Source organism: Scaptodrosophila lebanonensis, unplaced genomic scaffold, assembly GCF_003285725.1.
Source record: "Scaptodrosophila lebanonensis strain 11010-0011.00,11010-0021.00 unplaced genomic scaffold, SlebRS2 tig00000072-arrow-pilon, whole genome shotgun sequence".
NCBI classification, from domain to species: Eukaryota; Metazoa; Arthropoda; class Insecta; order Diptera; family Drosophilidae; genus Scaptodrosophila; species Scaptodrosophila lebanonensis.
Genome location: NW_022060558.1, coordinates 3487574 through 3501656, shown reverse-complemented (window position 1 = coordinate 3501656; position 14083 = coordinate 3487574). Strand labels below are relative to the sequence as shown.

The 14083-nt window shown below is 39.5% G+C and overlaps 2 protein-coding genes across 5 annotated transcripts; one reads left to right on the top strand and one right to left on the bottom strand.

Annotated features, from left to right (window-relative positions):
* Positions 1–33: 33 nt before the first annotated feature.
* On the top strand, positions 34–13685 carry LOC115625594 (biotin--protein ligase). 4 transcript variants are annotated; one of them, XM_030520713.1, is made up of 12 exons: positions 34–499; positions 568–920; positions 1453–1465; positions 1704–2731; positions 3296–3444; positions 5442–5598; positions 5668–5874; positions 7387–7572; positions 7634–7783; positions 7851–7994; positions 13036–13367; positions 13432–13685. In XM_030520713.1, the coding sequence occupies exons 1-12, from the start codon at positions 358–360 to the stop codon at positions 13607–13609; spliced, it is 3039 nt and encodes a 1012-aa protein (XP_030376573.1). In that variant the 5' UTR covers positions 34–357; the 3' UTR covers positions 13610–13685. The 4 variants fall into 4 exon arrangements, with proteins under 4 accessions (XP_030376573.1, XP_030376574.1, XP_030376571.1 ...); XM_030520714.1 differs by having other exon boundaries at positions 35–499; positions 5460–5598; XM_030520711.1 differs by having other exon boundaries at positions 35–499; positions 1453–1609.
* Positions 8645–12989, bottom strand: LOC115625595 (kinase suppressor of Ras 1). Its single transcript, XM_030520715.1, has one exon. The coding sequence runs from the start codon at positions 12537–12539 to the stop codon at positions 9441–9443; it is 3099 nt and encodes a 1032-aa protein (XP_030376575.1). The 5' UTR covers positions 12540–12989; the 3' UTR covers positions 8645–9440.
* Positions 13686–14083: the final 398 nt, after the last annotated feature.

Below are 14083 nucleotides of genomic sequence, written 5' to 3'. Positions count from 1 at the left end.
TCATTCATAACCGTAGTAATCAACAATAAATGTCAGTGCCATAGCGAAATACAGGAACTGTGTCAAATATGTGTGGTCTTCAGTTAGAGAGGAAGAACCAACGGGTGCGATACTAGTGAGTGGAGGTGCTTGAAATCTAAGCGCCCAAACGCATTTGGTAGAACATGAAATTCGCAAAAACTTACGAAACCGCGAATTGATTTTATTTATCGCACCTAATATTTTTGTTTTTATATACACATGCGGGTAAATGTGTACAATTGGCATGGCATAATTAGTCGGACACGTTAAAGCTCATTAAACAACAAAAACATACTCCAAGCGCCACATCTCACCTATCCACTTTGAACAGCAACAATGTTGACACTCTATTACGTGAGCGCAACATTCCTGCAATCCTGGCGTATTCAGAAAGTTTGCAATAAAATTGCCGAGCAATTGGCCCAGCAAACGACTATTGCTTTCTATACGCTCCAAGCGGGTAGTGACGACGGCTTTGGTGAGTTAAAATCAGAATTTGCTACTAATTTGTATATAAACGGATGTACTTGTGTATGTATCCAACAGATCCTACATTTGCCAGTTCAGAGCTGTGCGGCAATCGCAATGCAGCCAAGGTCACTGATATATTGTGGTTGCATGGCAACCAGCGTGGTTGTTGTTTGCGTCCCCTGCAAACATTGCATATCACGCCATGGATAAGCTTTCCCGCTGCCCCAAGTTGGCTCCCATTTGCTTATGCCGCTGCCACGCCTCCAGTCACGCCAACGGGAAGCGAAGCACCAGCTCCTGGGTTTGTGGGGCATCGTCAGTCCAAGGTATCATTGTCGGTCGATGAGTCCCAACACTTAAATTTGTTATTGGAGGCGGAAGTGGAACCGCAACGCGGTGTCGATTTGCCGGAAACGGCACTAGTACGGGTGAGTACAGTTTTATAGTACGTTGTTGTGGCTCATAAAATAGCGTAAATGATGTTGCTGTCGTGGTTGTTTTTGGTATACATTTTAATGTGTTTTTATGGGTGCTGGCATGTGAAATTTATGCCTTGCCTTAACGAAGACAAATGAAGGTCCTACTTAGTTGTGCATATTCCTACATATTAATGCAGTGCAATATTAGTAAAGTTTAACGGACTAAATATTTTAAAATGAAATAATTATTGCCGAAGGGCATACACAGGTCGTTTTGCTCATAAATAGTTAGTCGTTCACATCGATAAAACGTTGGCGTCAGACATGCGTCATTTGTAAATGTAACAGTCGTACATGTACATACATACTTACATATTGTAGTATGTTTCATGTCTTACACCCGCCTCAGAAACTTGCACATTTCTCTATGCTACAAAATTTATCTTTGCTTCTACTGTACAAGTATGTTTTCTCTTTCTATTTGCATGTACACCCTGCCATCAATCGTAATAAAACCGGCGATGCAATGAATTTATGATAGCTTGAAGAATACGGTAAGCTTATTGCATGGAAAATAGACTCCCACCTGGCGGTGCTCATCGAGAGCGACGTTAAACATTTCACCAAATTGCTAATATCGACGTTCTTACGAAACAATTTATACATAAATGATCAGCTGCCCTTATTGAGGATTGAGTGTAAGCAGCTACATAAGCTCATTAAATACTTTCGAAAAATTAATATTTGTTTACCAAGAAACTTATTTTAAACCGTTCTCCGTCCTTTGTACAGCCGTGCAGCTAGAGGGCAAGCCACAGCCTTTTGAACTTTTGGCGAATCATCTGAAGCGCAGCACTCGCAATGCAGCAAACATAAGTGTGGAGGCTTGGCAGAAACATTTGGAGGATTTGAGAGCTCTCAGCGTTCTCGCACATCAGGCAAGAGAGTTTGAATCTCAAAAGAATCGCACGGAGGGTAAAACAGGCATCATAAAGCCCGATTTAATTGCCCATGAGCCACGACAAACGCAGCCACAGGTATCCAGCAAAGCCGTGGCAGTTGTAGAACCTACTGCGAAGGTTATTTCAACACCAATGGTTACGAAGACGCCCCCGAAAAAACAAGCGAATCCGACGGAAATAAAGAAACCATTGGCTGCAGAGGCCAGAACCAGCAAATTATCGGAGTCTGCTACTTCATCTACGAAGGCTACAACCTCCTCGTCTCCAACCAAACCTAGTGAGCTGGAAAAAATCGCAGCGGGCAAGGCAGTACATAACAAACAAACTCCAGTGCATGTGACTGTAACGGCACCGCCCATATCGAGCAGCAGCAGCCAAGTTGCTACAGCAACCGAGAGTACGCCTTCGAAGCCTTCAGTGACGTCCTCGGGCACACCAACACCCACATCGTCTAAAATAGGAACAACAACACCCAGCAAAACTTTCGTGGCCGTCAAGCCGAGTTCGCCACCACCGCCGGCCCCCGCACGCCCCATTCTACGCCGCAATAAGGATAGTCTCCGTGATAGTAAACCCCTTAACGTTTTAGTCTATTCCGATAGTGCCAGTGCACGTGAGTCGACGGTTGCCACACTTCGGGAGTTATTGGAAAGCGATGTATATACCATATACCCACTGACAACGCAACAGGTGGCACAAAAATATTGGCTGGAGCAGACTGCGCTGCTGGTGGTCTGTGGCGCTGTAGTACCGTCAATTGGTGAGATACTTGTGGACTACTTCTTACACGGTGGAAAATTGTTGTCACTGTGCTCCGATATATTGCACTTCATTCTGCCCAATTATCGTACCGCTGAGGTAAGTTTCCAATTTCTTGATAATATGTTTGTAGGTATGTATATATCTCTCTAATGTTCATTATTTTTACCACACTACATAATAGACCACTGTGGGTATTGTCACCCATTTTCGTTGTTTTTATTTGTAAGTACTCTGACTGCGGAAGTATGCTCTTTCCATAGCCAGGCTACATACTATTATGTGTACATGCAAAGGATCCATTAATATAGTGCATGGTATGTGGTTGCCTTTAAATGGAATGTTTGGTAAACATTCCAATGAATCTTCAAATTCTAAACATCCGCTAAAAAGTTATTTCACTAAAAAAAATATAGCGTTCTTAAAATAATTTGTTCTTTTTTAGTCTTAGTCTTAAAAACAACCTTATGAATGTCTTTTTTGGTAGAGAGGGAGAAAAATGTTTGAAAAGTCAAATATATTTATTTATATTTATGGCAACAAACAAAGACTGCCGACATAGGAAATAAATGTGAAACATTAATTAAATGCGCATTAAGAGCATTCTGAAGATATCCATAGTCCACTTTAGATTAACCTTTTAATTTAATTCCGTTTGGCTAGGTGCGTGAACATGAACTCGTACAGTTCTCCTATGACAAGTGGCAAAAGGTAAAGATGATGCATCATATCTTTTGCTATCAGCCATCGCCGGTCAAAAAACATTTCTCCACGGATAGTGAGGAGTCTACACATGGCCATTCCCGTAAACCGTAAGTAGTTGTGCCTTTAGTTCTTAGCTTACAATAATAACACAAACACAACAATGGAATGCTAACGTTGTAAGGGCCCAACTCTTAACATAGAACCGCTTTATATAGGTAAAAACTGGTGAATGAAAAAGGCAAAAATGGGTTTTTAAAACCAAATTCGCAGTCGTGTGGCATTAGGTCGAGGAAAAAAAAAAACGGCCCGTACCCATCTCTAGCCCTGTACTCGCTTTTAAAAAGGAAATAGCAGTATAATTAATTAATACAAATAGTGTGAGTGCTGTACAGACCAAAGCCGTATAACATGAACGGCAATTTTGTAAAGCATATGCAACTTGACCTGGGAATAAATATGGAATAAAAAGATACAACAAATTTAAAAAATTTCGGGAGCTGAAGAAGCACTAATAGGGAAGGTTGTCGCATAGAAAAAGAACAAGAAAGGAATGCTAAAGTCGAGCGGTCTTAACTTTTAAATACCTTGTACCACCCCACAAAAAAAAAAGAAAAAATTATTTTTAAAAATGTAATTCATTAATTTAATAAAATATAATATACTATATTTAACACATGCATACAGACATAAGTGTTTACGTAAAATTTCAACTGCATACACTTACTTCAGAATCGTGTCTATGCATGATTGTATGCGGTAAAGAAATAAGCCAAAGCAGCAACAGCTCTCGGCAGAGATTTTGTTAATGGCTATAACTTTCTTCATAATTGACCTATTATGATGAAACTTGACACACAGACACATAATCACTATATGGATGTATTTGCCAAATCTGACTACAAAATTCCAAAAATACGGGAATTACGGGAATTATGGAAAAACACGAATTGCGGGGAGTGTGGGGTGAATCAGAAAAAAAAACAATCTCGTCTTTTCTCGGACTTAGGAGAGCTCTTATACTTTCTGAGATCCTTGCGTTCATACAGACGGACGGACAGACAGACGGACATTGCTATAACGACTCGGCTTGTCACCCTGATCAATAATATATGTGGGGTCTGCCTCCTTCTGCCTGAGCCATACATTCACACAAAACTAGGTCCCTTTCACCATTTGGGTACAGGCTATAAAAACGGAAACTTTGCCAATCTCTCCGACTTGGGAGAGGTTGGTGATTAATCACTACGTTCATATGGAGGACGGACATGGGTATAGCGACTTGTCTTTTCATACTGTTCAAGAGTATACATATATACATACATACTTTGTGGGATACTTAGTTCTTCGAGGCACGTTACATTTTAAAATCTCCAATAAACAACCTTATCGAACTCATTTATATAACTGCATGATTTTAATTTTTCAATCTGAATTCGCCTATTTGCAAAGTTAAAATTGACCGAAAACTGTTGGCCATCTTAATTTAGCAAATGCAATATTTCCATTTTAAACTATCTCATTGAAAAAAGGACCTTTAATCTAATAATTTCGTTATTAAATATAGAAATATTTATACTTGTATGTATCTATTATAAACAACTTAAAACTAATTCCAATTTCCGTTATATGTGTTTCCTTACCGCTTCAATTTTAAATTGGCTTAAATTTTCAAACTTCTTTGCAATCTTTCGATGAAAAACTTCATGCTCATATTATTGCAATTATGTTACAAAATGTTATGTATATTTGAAATGTTAAATTTATTACTAAAAATACCTGCACTGTGTGAGAATTAATTCATGCATAACTGATCGAAATAATTAAAATCTTTTTAACTTTTATTAATTTATTTGTTCTCAATTTGAATATTCCTTATCATTTATTGGCTTGGCTGCGTGCTAATTTTTATATTTCGTTTTACTCTACTTTTGAGGTTTGTTTCTTTATCCTGTGCCCGTTCTTTCTGTTTTCTATTTTCTATCTGTGTGCTTGTGTGTGTATGTGTGTAATCACTACTACTATTCCACTACCATTACCAAAAAACATAACAAAAATAAAAACAAACAAAAAAAAAAAACAAAAACAAAATCGAAACGCCGCTTAGAGCTCTAGTATGTCCAAGGTCCATGGAACTGAAAGATCTGACTGGCCAACCTTATAAATTGGACGTTCAGGTGCTAGGCACTGAGGAAACTTGGAATACGCCAAGTCTATTGCTGGCCAATAGTTTGCAAAGTGGCGGCAAGGCGGTTTTCTCGCAGGTACTGAAGAGCCGTGATCTTACAAATTTAACTTCAACATTAAATACTTTTTTGTAATCTTCTTCACAGGTGCATTTGGAAACAAATCCCAGCGAATTTGAAACCGATGAAATTAAATTTTCTATATTAAAACAAAACGAACGCACACGACTTGAAATCTTTGCGGATCTCTTGCGAAAATATCTCGATGTGCAGGTGCGTGCCAATGAGGGACAGGCCCCATCAACATCATCCGGTGTGGTCTATAAGCATGCCTACTTTTTGGGACGCCATGAGGTACGTACTCTACTCATGTACTCCCTCTAAATATGTATATTGATTGACTGTGTGATGGAGGGACTAATCGGTAAGCAATGCATCAAACCGAAATTATTGGTGAGTGGAGCCTAGGTATTTTCCAAAAATCAGCGCATAGGGCAGCTGACTTAAAAAAGCTTTTCAATTTATACATTTTATAATTAGTTTTGAAGAAGTGTACCTAGGTGCTTAAGGAACAAACATAGTAAGCGCTGAGACGATTTGTTTGCGTTGCGAGCAAGCTGACAAAGTGTTCATAGTGAAAGACGAATTTGATGCGTATTTATTTTATTTTACTTGTTCGTCCAGCCAATGCAAGATCAATGACGAAAATCAAATGCGTATAATTTTTGTAATAGTACTGGATGAAACATCGATATAACATCAATATATGTCTGCCACTGAATTTTTATTTTTATATGTTATACTTTCTTTGGTTTTTGTTATATTCTTTCAATTTGTGAAAATATCGTTTGTTTTGAAACATTTTGTATTTAATAGAAACCATTAGCTTTATAAATAAGATGAGAAATCAAAATGTAGTGCCCTATGTATAGGCATCAATAAAATCTTTTTGAAAATTCGTTAGCAGAGGCTCGACGCATCTATAAAACGATGTTCTTCCCCCTAGATCTGCAAAAAAATCGATGCACAATCGATTTAAGCGACATTAACATTATTTCTAAACATAGATTTCGTTGAGAATCGATTAATCGTGTAAATTTAAATGCACGCATTTACTTGACGGTGACGTTGAACGGCTGGTAAAGGTATGCAAAATTAATATTATTTAAGATTAGGTTAGTATGTTGGCTGAATTGTGGTACATACTATATGTATACGTATATTTTAGGAGTATCTCTAGACATGGATCACTTTAATAATTTATTTCAGCATGCTCGACTACTTCTGGGCGCATGTTTTGTAATGCAGGATAGTAGATGAATTACTATTTACGAACAAAAATTAATTGATAAATAATTAGTGACCCCGCAGAAATTGATCTCATTAAAAGGAAAAACAAATTAATTTTTGCTATGTTAAAGATTAATCTATTTTATTTTTGAAATAATCGCGATTAATCGAAGAGGATCGATGCTGTCAACATCGATTATTTTGCAGATCTACTTCCCCAACGACATCGAAACATCTGTTTTTCCAGCTCTATTAGGAAAATGACAACGAAGGGCAAGCGATTCGTCTTCAAAATCAATACCGGACGATTTGAAATCTGACAGCTTTAGCTTCGTCTTCAACTTCCTATTTGCATGAACTATGAACACTTTCGAGTGAATTCATATGTTTCCTTGTGTACAGCTTGTCGTCTTCAGCTTTGACTTCGGCTTCGCTCAGGGCGTACCCTAAGTCTCATAAAGTTTTCATTTATTGTGCGAAGCCATCAAACGAATATATACCTGTTCTAAAAAGTTGGTTTTTGTTTTTATTTTCATTAAGATGGGTATATCATTTTTCTTTCCTAATTTATTTCAGTCTAAGTTTGAGCTTCTGGAAAAATTGCGTCCCCGCTGCAGCGGTAACGATAATATAATAGCCACACCGAAACTAACGATGAAATTCTGCGGTAAAGATGATGCCGCGCCTATTGCCAATAATAATGTGCTACCCATACTCATACATTCCTGTCCAGACGATTTCTCCACGGTGGAATATTTTGATGTAGGTAGAAAGGTTTTCAATTTAATTTGGTCATTTCTCAGGATTTTCCAATTGATTGCAGCATCTGAAAACGGAGCAAATTGGTCGTTTGGTTATCTATGCACCGATTATTAGCAGCTCCATGCATGTCATTAGCGATTTGGAGTTAATGCACGGCATTGCAGTCCTGCCAATGCAACAGACCGCTGGGATGGGCCGTAGCAATAATCAGGTGAGTGTTGGAAATATGCGGGATTGATGACTAACTTATAATGGCATATATATATATTTATTTGTAGTGGCTTAGTCCTTTGGGTTGTGCAATGTTTTCCATACAGTTACACATCTCGATGGATTCGCCATTGGGCTCGCGCTTGCCCTTAATCCAGCATATTGTGGGAGTTGCGATTGTGAACACACTACGTAGCCATCAACTATATAAGGTAAGTGACCTTTGTGTACGGATTCAGAAAGTGGTATTTAAATTCTGAGAATGTACAAAATATATGCATGTAAGCAATATAACGTGGCGGAAAGAATCATTAGTGGGCATATCGAAAAGTATTTGGTATACATACTATACTATATTTAATTTGTTTCTGCAATTCCAAAATATTTAATTTTCCTGAATTATGTATGGAATAAGATAGGTTATTGGTCAGAAATTACACACTCACACACTTCCGAATATGTAATTAGCAATGTGGGACTAAGAGTTTTTTAAATCCATAAAGTATTTTTTATTGGAAAGCTCTTGAATACTAAAAACTATTTGAATAAAAAAGTTGGTTACGATTTTTATATCCTTCACTGAAAAGTGTTATATATTAATTTGTTTGCGAATCGGTAAATCCACTTTACATTCCTAGCATTAATACTTGTAGCTTTCGGGAATCATTTGGACTTATATATCCTGGTCCTGTTTATAGGTCCTCGATAGCGTATTTTTTCATTGAGTCCAAGTTATAAGAAAACAGCGTGCGGTTTATTTCTTCAGAATTTTATTTTGGTTTTAGGAACACAAAATTTGACCAGTCCCAACTTTCTTTGAAATAATGTTTGGTAAAATATTGCATTTCGAATTAAACAGGAATTTGGTTTAAGTGATATTTTATTTGACATTTTATCCTTCTCTATATACGCTTCACAATACATTATGTATATATTAGATGCATATTCTTTCAAATACATATTTATATATATATGGATAGAGCTTTGCTTACACATAATTAACAATTTTAAAATTGCTCACCTGATTTACGTTTACGTTTAGAGTTGCCACAGTGCTTGCTTTTAAATAACTATGTTTTACTCTTTCTTCGTAATTTGCATTTTCAATATAATATTTTAATTTAACATTTAAACGTTGTCTTTTAGAAAGTTAACATTTGTTTTTTGTGTTCGTTTGTTTCATACAATTTCCTTTTAGCTTGCATATTGAATACATTAAAGTTTAAAATCTCTTTTAGAACATACTACATGCATACACTCAGTTGCTATAATTGTTGAATTTACTTTCATATGTATCCTGTATATAATAAGTAAGTAGTTTATGTATTTACAATTTTATTGTTCTTAATTATTTTTTTTAACACATGCACATTTGAACTTTGCTTTGAGAGTCGTAGTTGTTCAGGAAGTGGCCACAGAGTCAGAGAGTCAGCAGAGTGCGTGACCTTTGCCATTTTGACAGTGTTTTGACATTTACACGTACAACGATTAAGTTACATATGTATGTATACAAGCAGTACTTAGATTTAAAACAAACATTATTATAGAATTGTACTAGGATTACTAACAATGGTTGCTTACAATGAATTACTGTATGTGCTGCTAATTTCTCGGGGCATCTCGGAACACCGAATTAGTACCAAACTGTTGTAAGCAACTCAAAATACGGACTCTGCCGAACGAGACAGATTTACAGGATGCGAGGGACTGCGTGCCAAACGTTTCTTTGGCAAGTGCTCTAGAAGTGTGAGTAGTTTTGCGAATTCCGGTCTATTCTTCTTGTCAAAGGTCCAGCACAGCATTAATAAATCCTTGACATCACGACCCGATTGCAAATTGGCCAACGATTGTTTCATGCCACGTCCCACTTGCCATATAATCGATTCTGCCGGCTGATCCTTGAAAGTAAACTCTCCACATATCAGCTCGTACCACACAGTGCCGAATGAATAGACGTCCGAAGCGGTTGTAAATTCCAAACATTCGCCAGTCGGCTTACGGGGCATTAGTTTTCTTATTAGCTCCGGTGCCAAATAGCACAACCAATTGTGTGGTATTCCTAACCCTATATCACAGTACAGTAACTTCGTCGAGCTGAACAGCCCAAAATCAGTGATGATCACTTTGCCATTCTCGAGGAAAATGTTCTTCGTACGCAGATCCTTATGTATAATGTCGCGGGCATGTAAATAGCCCATGCCCTGTGCTATCTGTTGGGCAATTAGGAGTGTTCGATTCATTGCGAATTTCTCGCGACGCTGATGGATATATGTGTATAGGGTGTTACCCTTGCACAGTGACGTCACAATCGCTAAGTACGGGGGATTCATGCAAGCGCCCATAAATAATACCAGATTCTCATGCCGTGTCTTCTTGAAATTGGCAACCTCGTTCTTGAAAGTTTCCAGCATATGCTCATCTTGCAGATAGTCCTCATTGAGCAGCTTAACAGCCACATCACCGTGCCAGAGCGCCCGATGTACGGTGCCAAATCGTCCTTGACCGATTTGCTCAAGTAGCCGTAAATCGCCATAGGGTATATCCCATTCTTTTAGTGATATTGAATTCTGCCGCCATTGACCTGAGTCACCATCCTCGGTGGAATCCAAGCGTACGGGTGTGCGATCTGAATCTGTGCTGGCGCTGCCCGATAACGATACCGTCTTGTCGCTATCGTTAGATTTGTGTGTGTCCGTATATTCGCTCGTGAAAGGCGTACGTTTATCCACACCAGCAGTGCTCAGTTTGCGTGGGAAGAACTTGCTGGTGCCCGTATTGGCAATGCTGGCTGTGTAGGAGGTGGTTGTAGTGATGCTCGAGGATACACTCGACTGGTTAGACATTTGACTACTGGTTATCGCATTAATGTGGTTGTGGTTGCTACTGTTGCTGCTGATACTGACGTTGTTGTTGTTGCCATTGCTGGAGGACATTGTAATACCACTATCCACTGACTCCGACGGCTCATTTGAGAGTAATGTTAGCGTACTAACGCCTCCTGTTTCACCCGCATTGCTGGCTGCATTTGCGCCGGAACTTGTAATCGTCACGTTAGGGAAATTAAATTGACTCTGTTGATGTTTATGCTGATAGGCGGAGGGTGTGGGCAACAAATTGGCACTGGAGCTGCTGCCGCCAGCTGAGGAGCCGCCGTAGCTGCCTGCATGCTGCAGTTGATGTTGTTGTTGTTGCTGCTGGTGGTGGTTAAAGAGGGCTGGACTGCTCGGAGTGGAACTGGTGCAACTAGAACTGGGTGAACTGCTGTCACCGTGTTGCTGCAATGGTTTGCCCAACATGCTCCGATAGTTCGCCAGTGGCGATCCCTTGCTATGTGAGTTGTGGGTGTTAGTGTGCGGTAACGTAGAAAATCCGACTTGCTCCTTGATATGCCGAAACTCATCAACATATTCGCGCGGCAGTCCACATGAGGGCGGCACGTGAGGCTCACAGCCCTTGTGGCATAAATACTTGCAGTCGGTGCACTTGAGGCAACGACTAAAGACCTGTTTCTGGCATAAATTGCATGTGGAAATAAATCCGATGGCTTTGGTAAAACGATGCTTGATGGCGTGACCCATGCCTACATGTCCAACGCCTGGGGAACAGGGCACCATTAGGACACTGGTGAGGATGGCAGTGGCATTCGGATCGACTAAAATATCTGAGCTGGCGGAGCTATGACTATCCGGACTAGGATCTGTTGGAAGCCGACTACGTGGCAATGTGTTGTTCTCAGTATTTACTGAGACATTGTAGTCAGGATTGAGTGCAGCTACATGAGTGGGTGTCGCATTATGTGTAAACAGTGTTTGATGCTTCTTGGCGGGTGGAGGTGTACCAACCACTGCTACTCCTGCCGCTTTACTCCGCTGCGGAGTGCCATTTAAGCTGCTCATGCCTCCACTTGAGGGTGTAAATGGTGAATTCGGCGGTGAGGGTGTTAGGGTCAAGGTTAATTGAGAGCCTTGCATGCTCATATCTTCTGTACGTGATTGTTGCTCACTCATAGTTGTTGGCGATTGCCGGCCACTTCGACTCGTTGTTGATGCATTTACCACTGTTGTTGAGGTATTGGTAGAATTACTGCCAGTTTTGGGTTTCTGACCATGCTGTCGATGGTGCGCCCTTGGTGATGCAGTGCTCAGTCCAATATTGCCAATGCTTCCCCGATGAACGTGATGTGGTCGATCCCAGGAATCCCAATGCCATTGTTCCATATCACTGGCAGTGGCCCCCGATCCGTTCTCAAGCGTTTCCATGCATTTGCGCAGATTTTGCATGGCTTTGGTCAGTCGGCGCAATTCCTCATCCCGATAGTTGGGATTCTGTGAGAGCAGTTGCTTCAGCTCCTCATCGTTTTGAGTGAGCAATTGCTCCAACGTCGACAGATGCTCCGCACATGCATTGAGCGACTCCTGGCTGAGCCCCACGACGCGGAGCCATTGCTTTAGGTCATTGCCCGTTGTGTGGGGCAGTAGACCATTAGCTGGGATGCGTTCATTTAGACGCAACTTGGCGAGTAACAACTCGGAAAAATAGCGCACCAGTTTAGATTCCAGAGCACGTATCTCCTGCTGCGTTAATGTAGCGCTTGTGGCACACTGAGTGCGCAAACCCTCCAAATGGTTGGCCGAAAGATCAATCATATCCTGTATGATGACGAGGTTACTCTCCGACAAAGTCGACGATGTTGTCGTCACCATCGCGGATTCTGACGACGATGCGTTGCGCTGTTGTTGCTCCATTTCGGCACGCATTCTCTGATGTTGGTTTGGGGTATGGGTACTGATTCAACCTACCCGAAGCTGTGCCTCCTTGTGCACATATGTACATACACACGCACACGCCCGCACGCACTCAAGACAACATTGGGTCACAATTTTTTGCAATACGGTTTTTTTTCTGTGTGATTTTTTTTATAGGCAGACAAACGGCTGCTGCTGCTTCTACTTCACGCACACACTTGAAAATTCTCTATACTCAAGTACAAGATTTCATGCACATTGGTACGCGACGCCCGAAGACAGTTGATGTGCTTCATGAGTAATGCGTGGGCGTTTTAATTTAGTTTTGCACTATGTATCAACTTTTTCAACCGTATGTATGTATACACGCATGTTTATTTGTTAATTCCGCATATATTCGTGTCCACAGTCCGAAGAGCTGCAAAACAATCGATGGCACAGTCGCTGTGCTATGCTATGTTGTTATCGATAGCTAATGCATATTATTAATCGGTGCCCGCTATTTCAGGTACTCGATATAGCTTTGAAATGGCCAAATGATGTGTATGCGCATGGAAGTAACAAAATTGGTGGACTTGTGGTCAATACGAAGATATTGGGGTCGGAGGCAATTGTAAATATTGGCAGCGGCATAAACCTAAATAACTCCAAGCCCACAGTTTGCATCAATGATATGATAACTGAACACAATTCTCGTACGTCAGGAGGAAAGTTGCCACTACTGAAGCATGAACAGTTTATTGCCTTGATTTTCAATGAAATCGAAAGACTTGTTGCCGAAGTACAAAATGAGGATTTTGATATGTTCTACGAGCTGTATTACAAACTCTGGTTGCACAGGTAAATTTAACACACTTAATCTAAATTTAAAAAAAATTAAGCTAACTATGTATTATTCTTAAAGCGAACAAACAGTTACTATATGCACACAAAACCAGCAAGAACAAGCTGCTAAAATTATTGGCATCGACAACTACGGATACTTAAAGGTACAACTAACTAATGGTACCATCGAAACTGTACAGCCGGATGGCAACAGCTTTGATATGTTAAAGGGATTAATAGTACCTAAATACAATTAGCTAGACAACATGGTAATGGAATTTTCATAGCATTGCGAACTTATTCCTTAATAAATATATACCTTTACATATATAATCGAATTATAATAAATTTGTATTTTTAGGCGCATTTAGATACATTTATAACAACATACATACATACATTTACTATTTACAATTGGGGAAGTGTTTCACTTAAAGTGATGTTTTTGACTTGATGAAAACATATATTAGTCCAAGATTAATTGTGTATTTACTCCTATTTAGTTTAATAATACACTGCCAATGCTAGTCTTTGGTATTTTTAGTAAATATTTCGAAATATTTCAATGTTTAACTAATAATACTTACCAGTAACAAGTTTGTATCTTACCAAAAAGTTATTTCCCATGGATGTCATAAATACCAATATATTAATCCATAATCGTAATCTGTTATAAACCAAAGTTAATTGTAACCATTTCAATTATATATGAATGTTTTTCGAAAATGGAA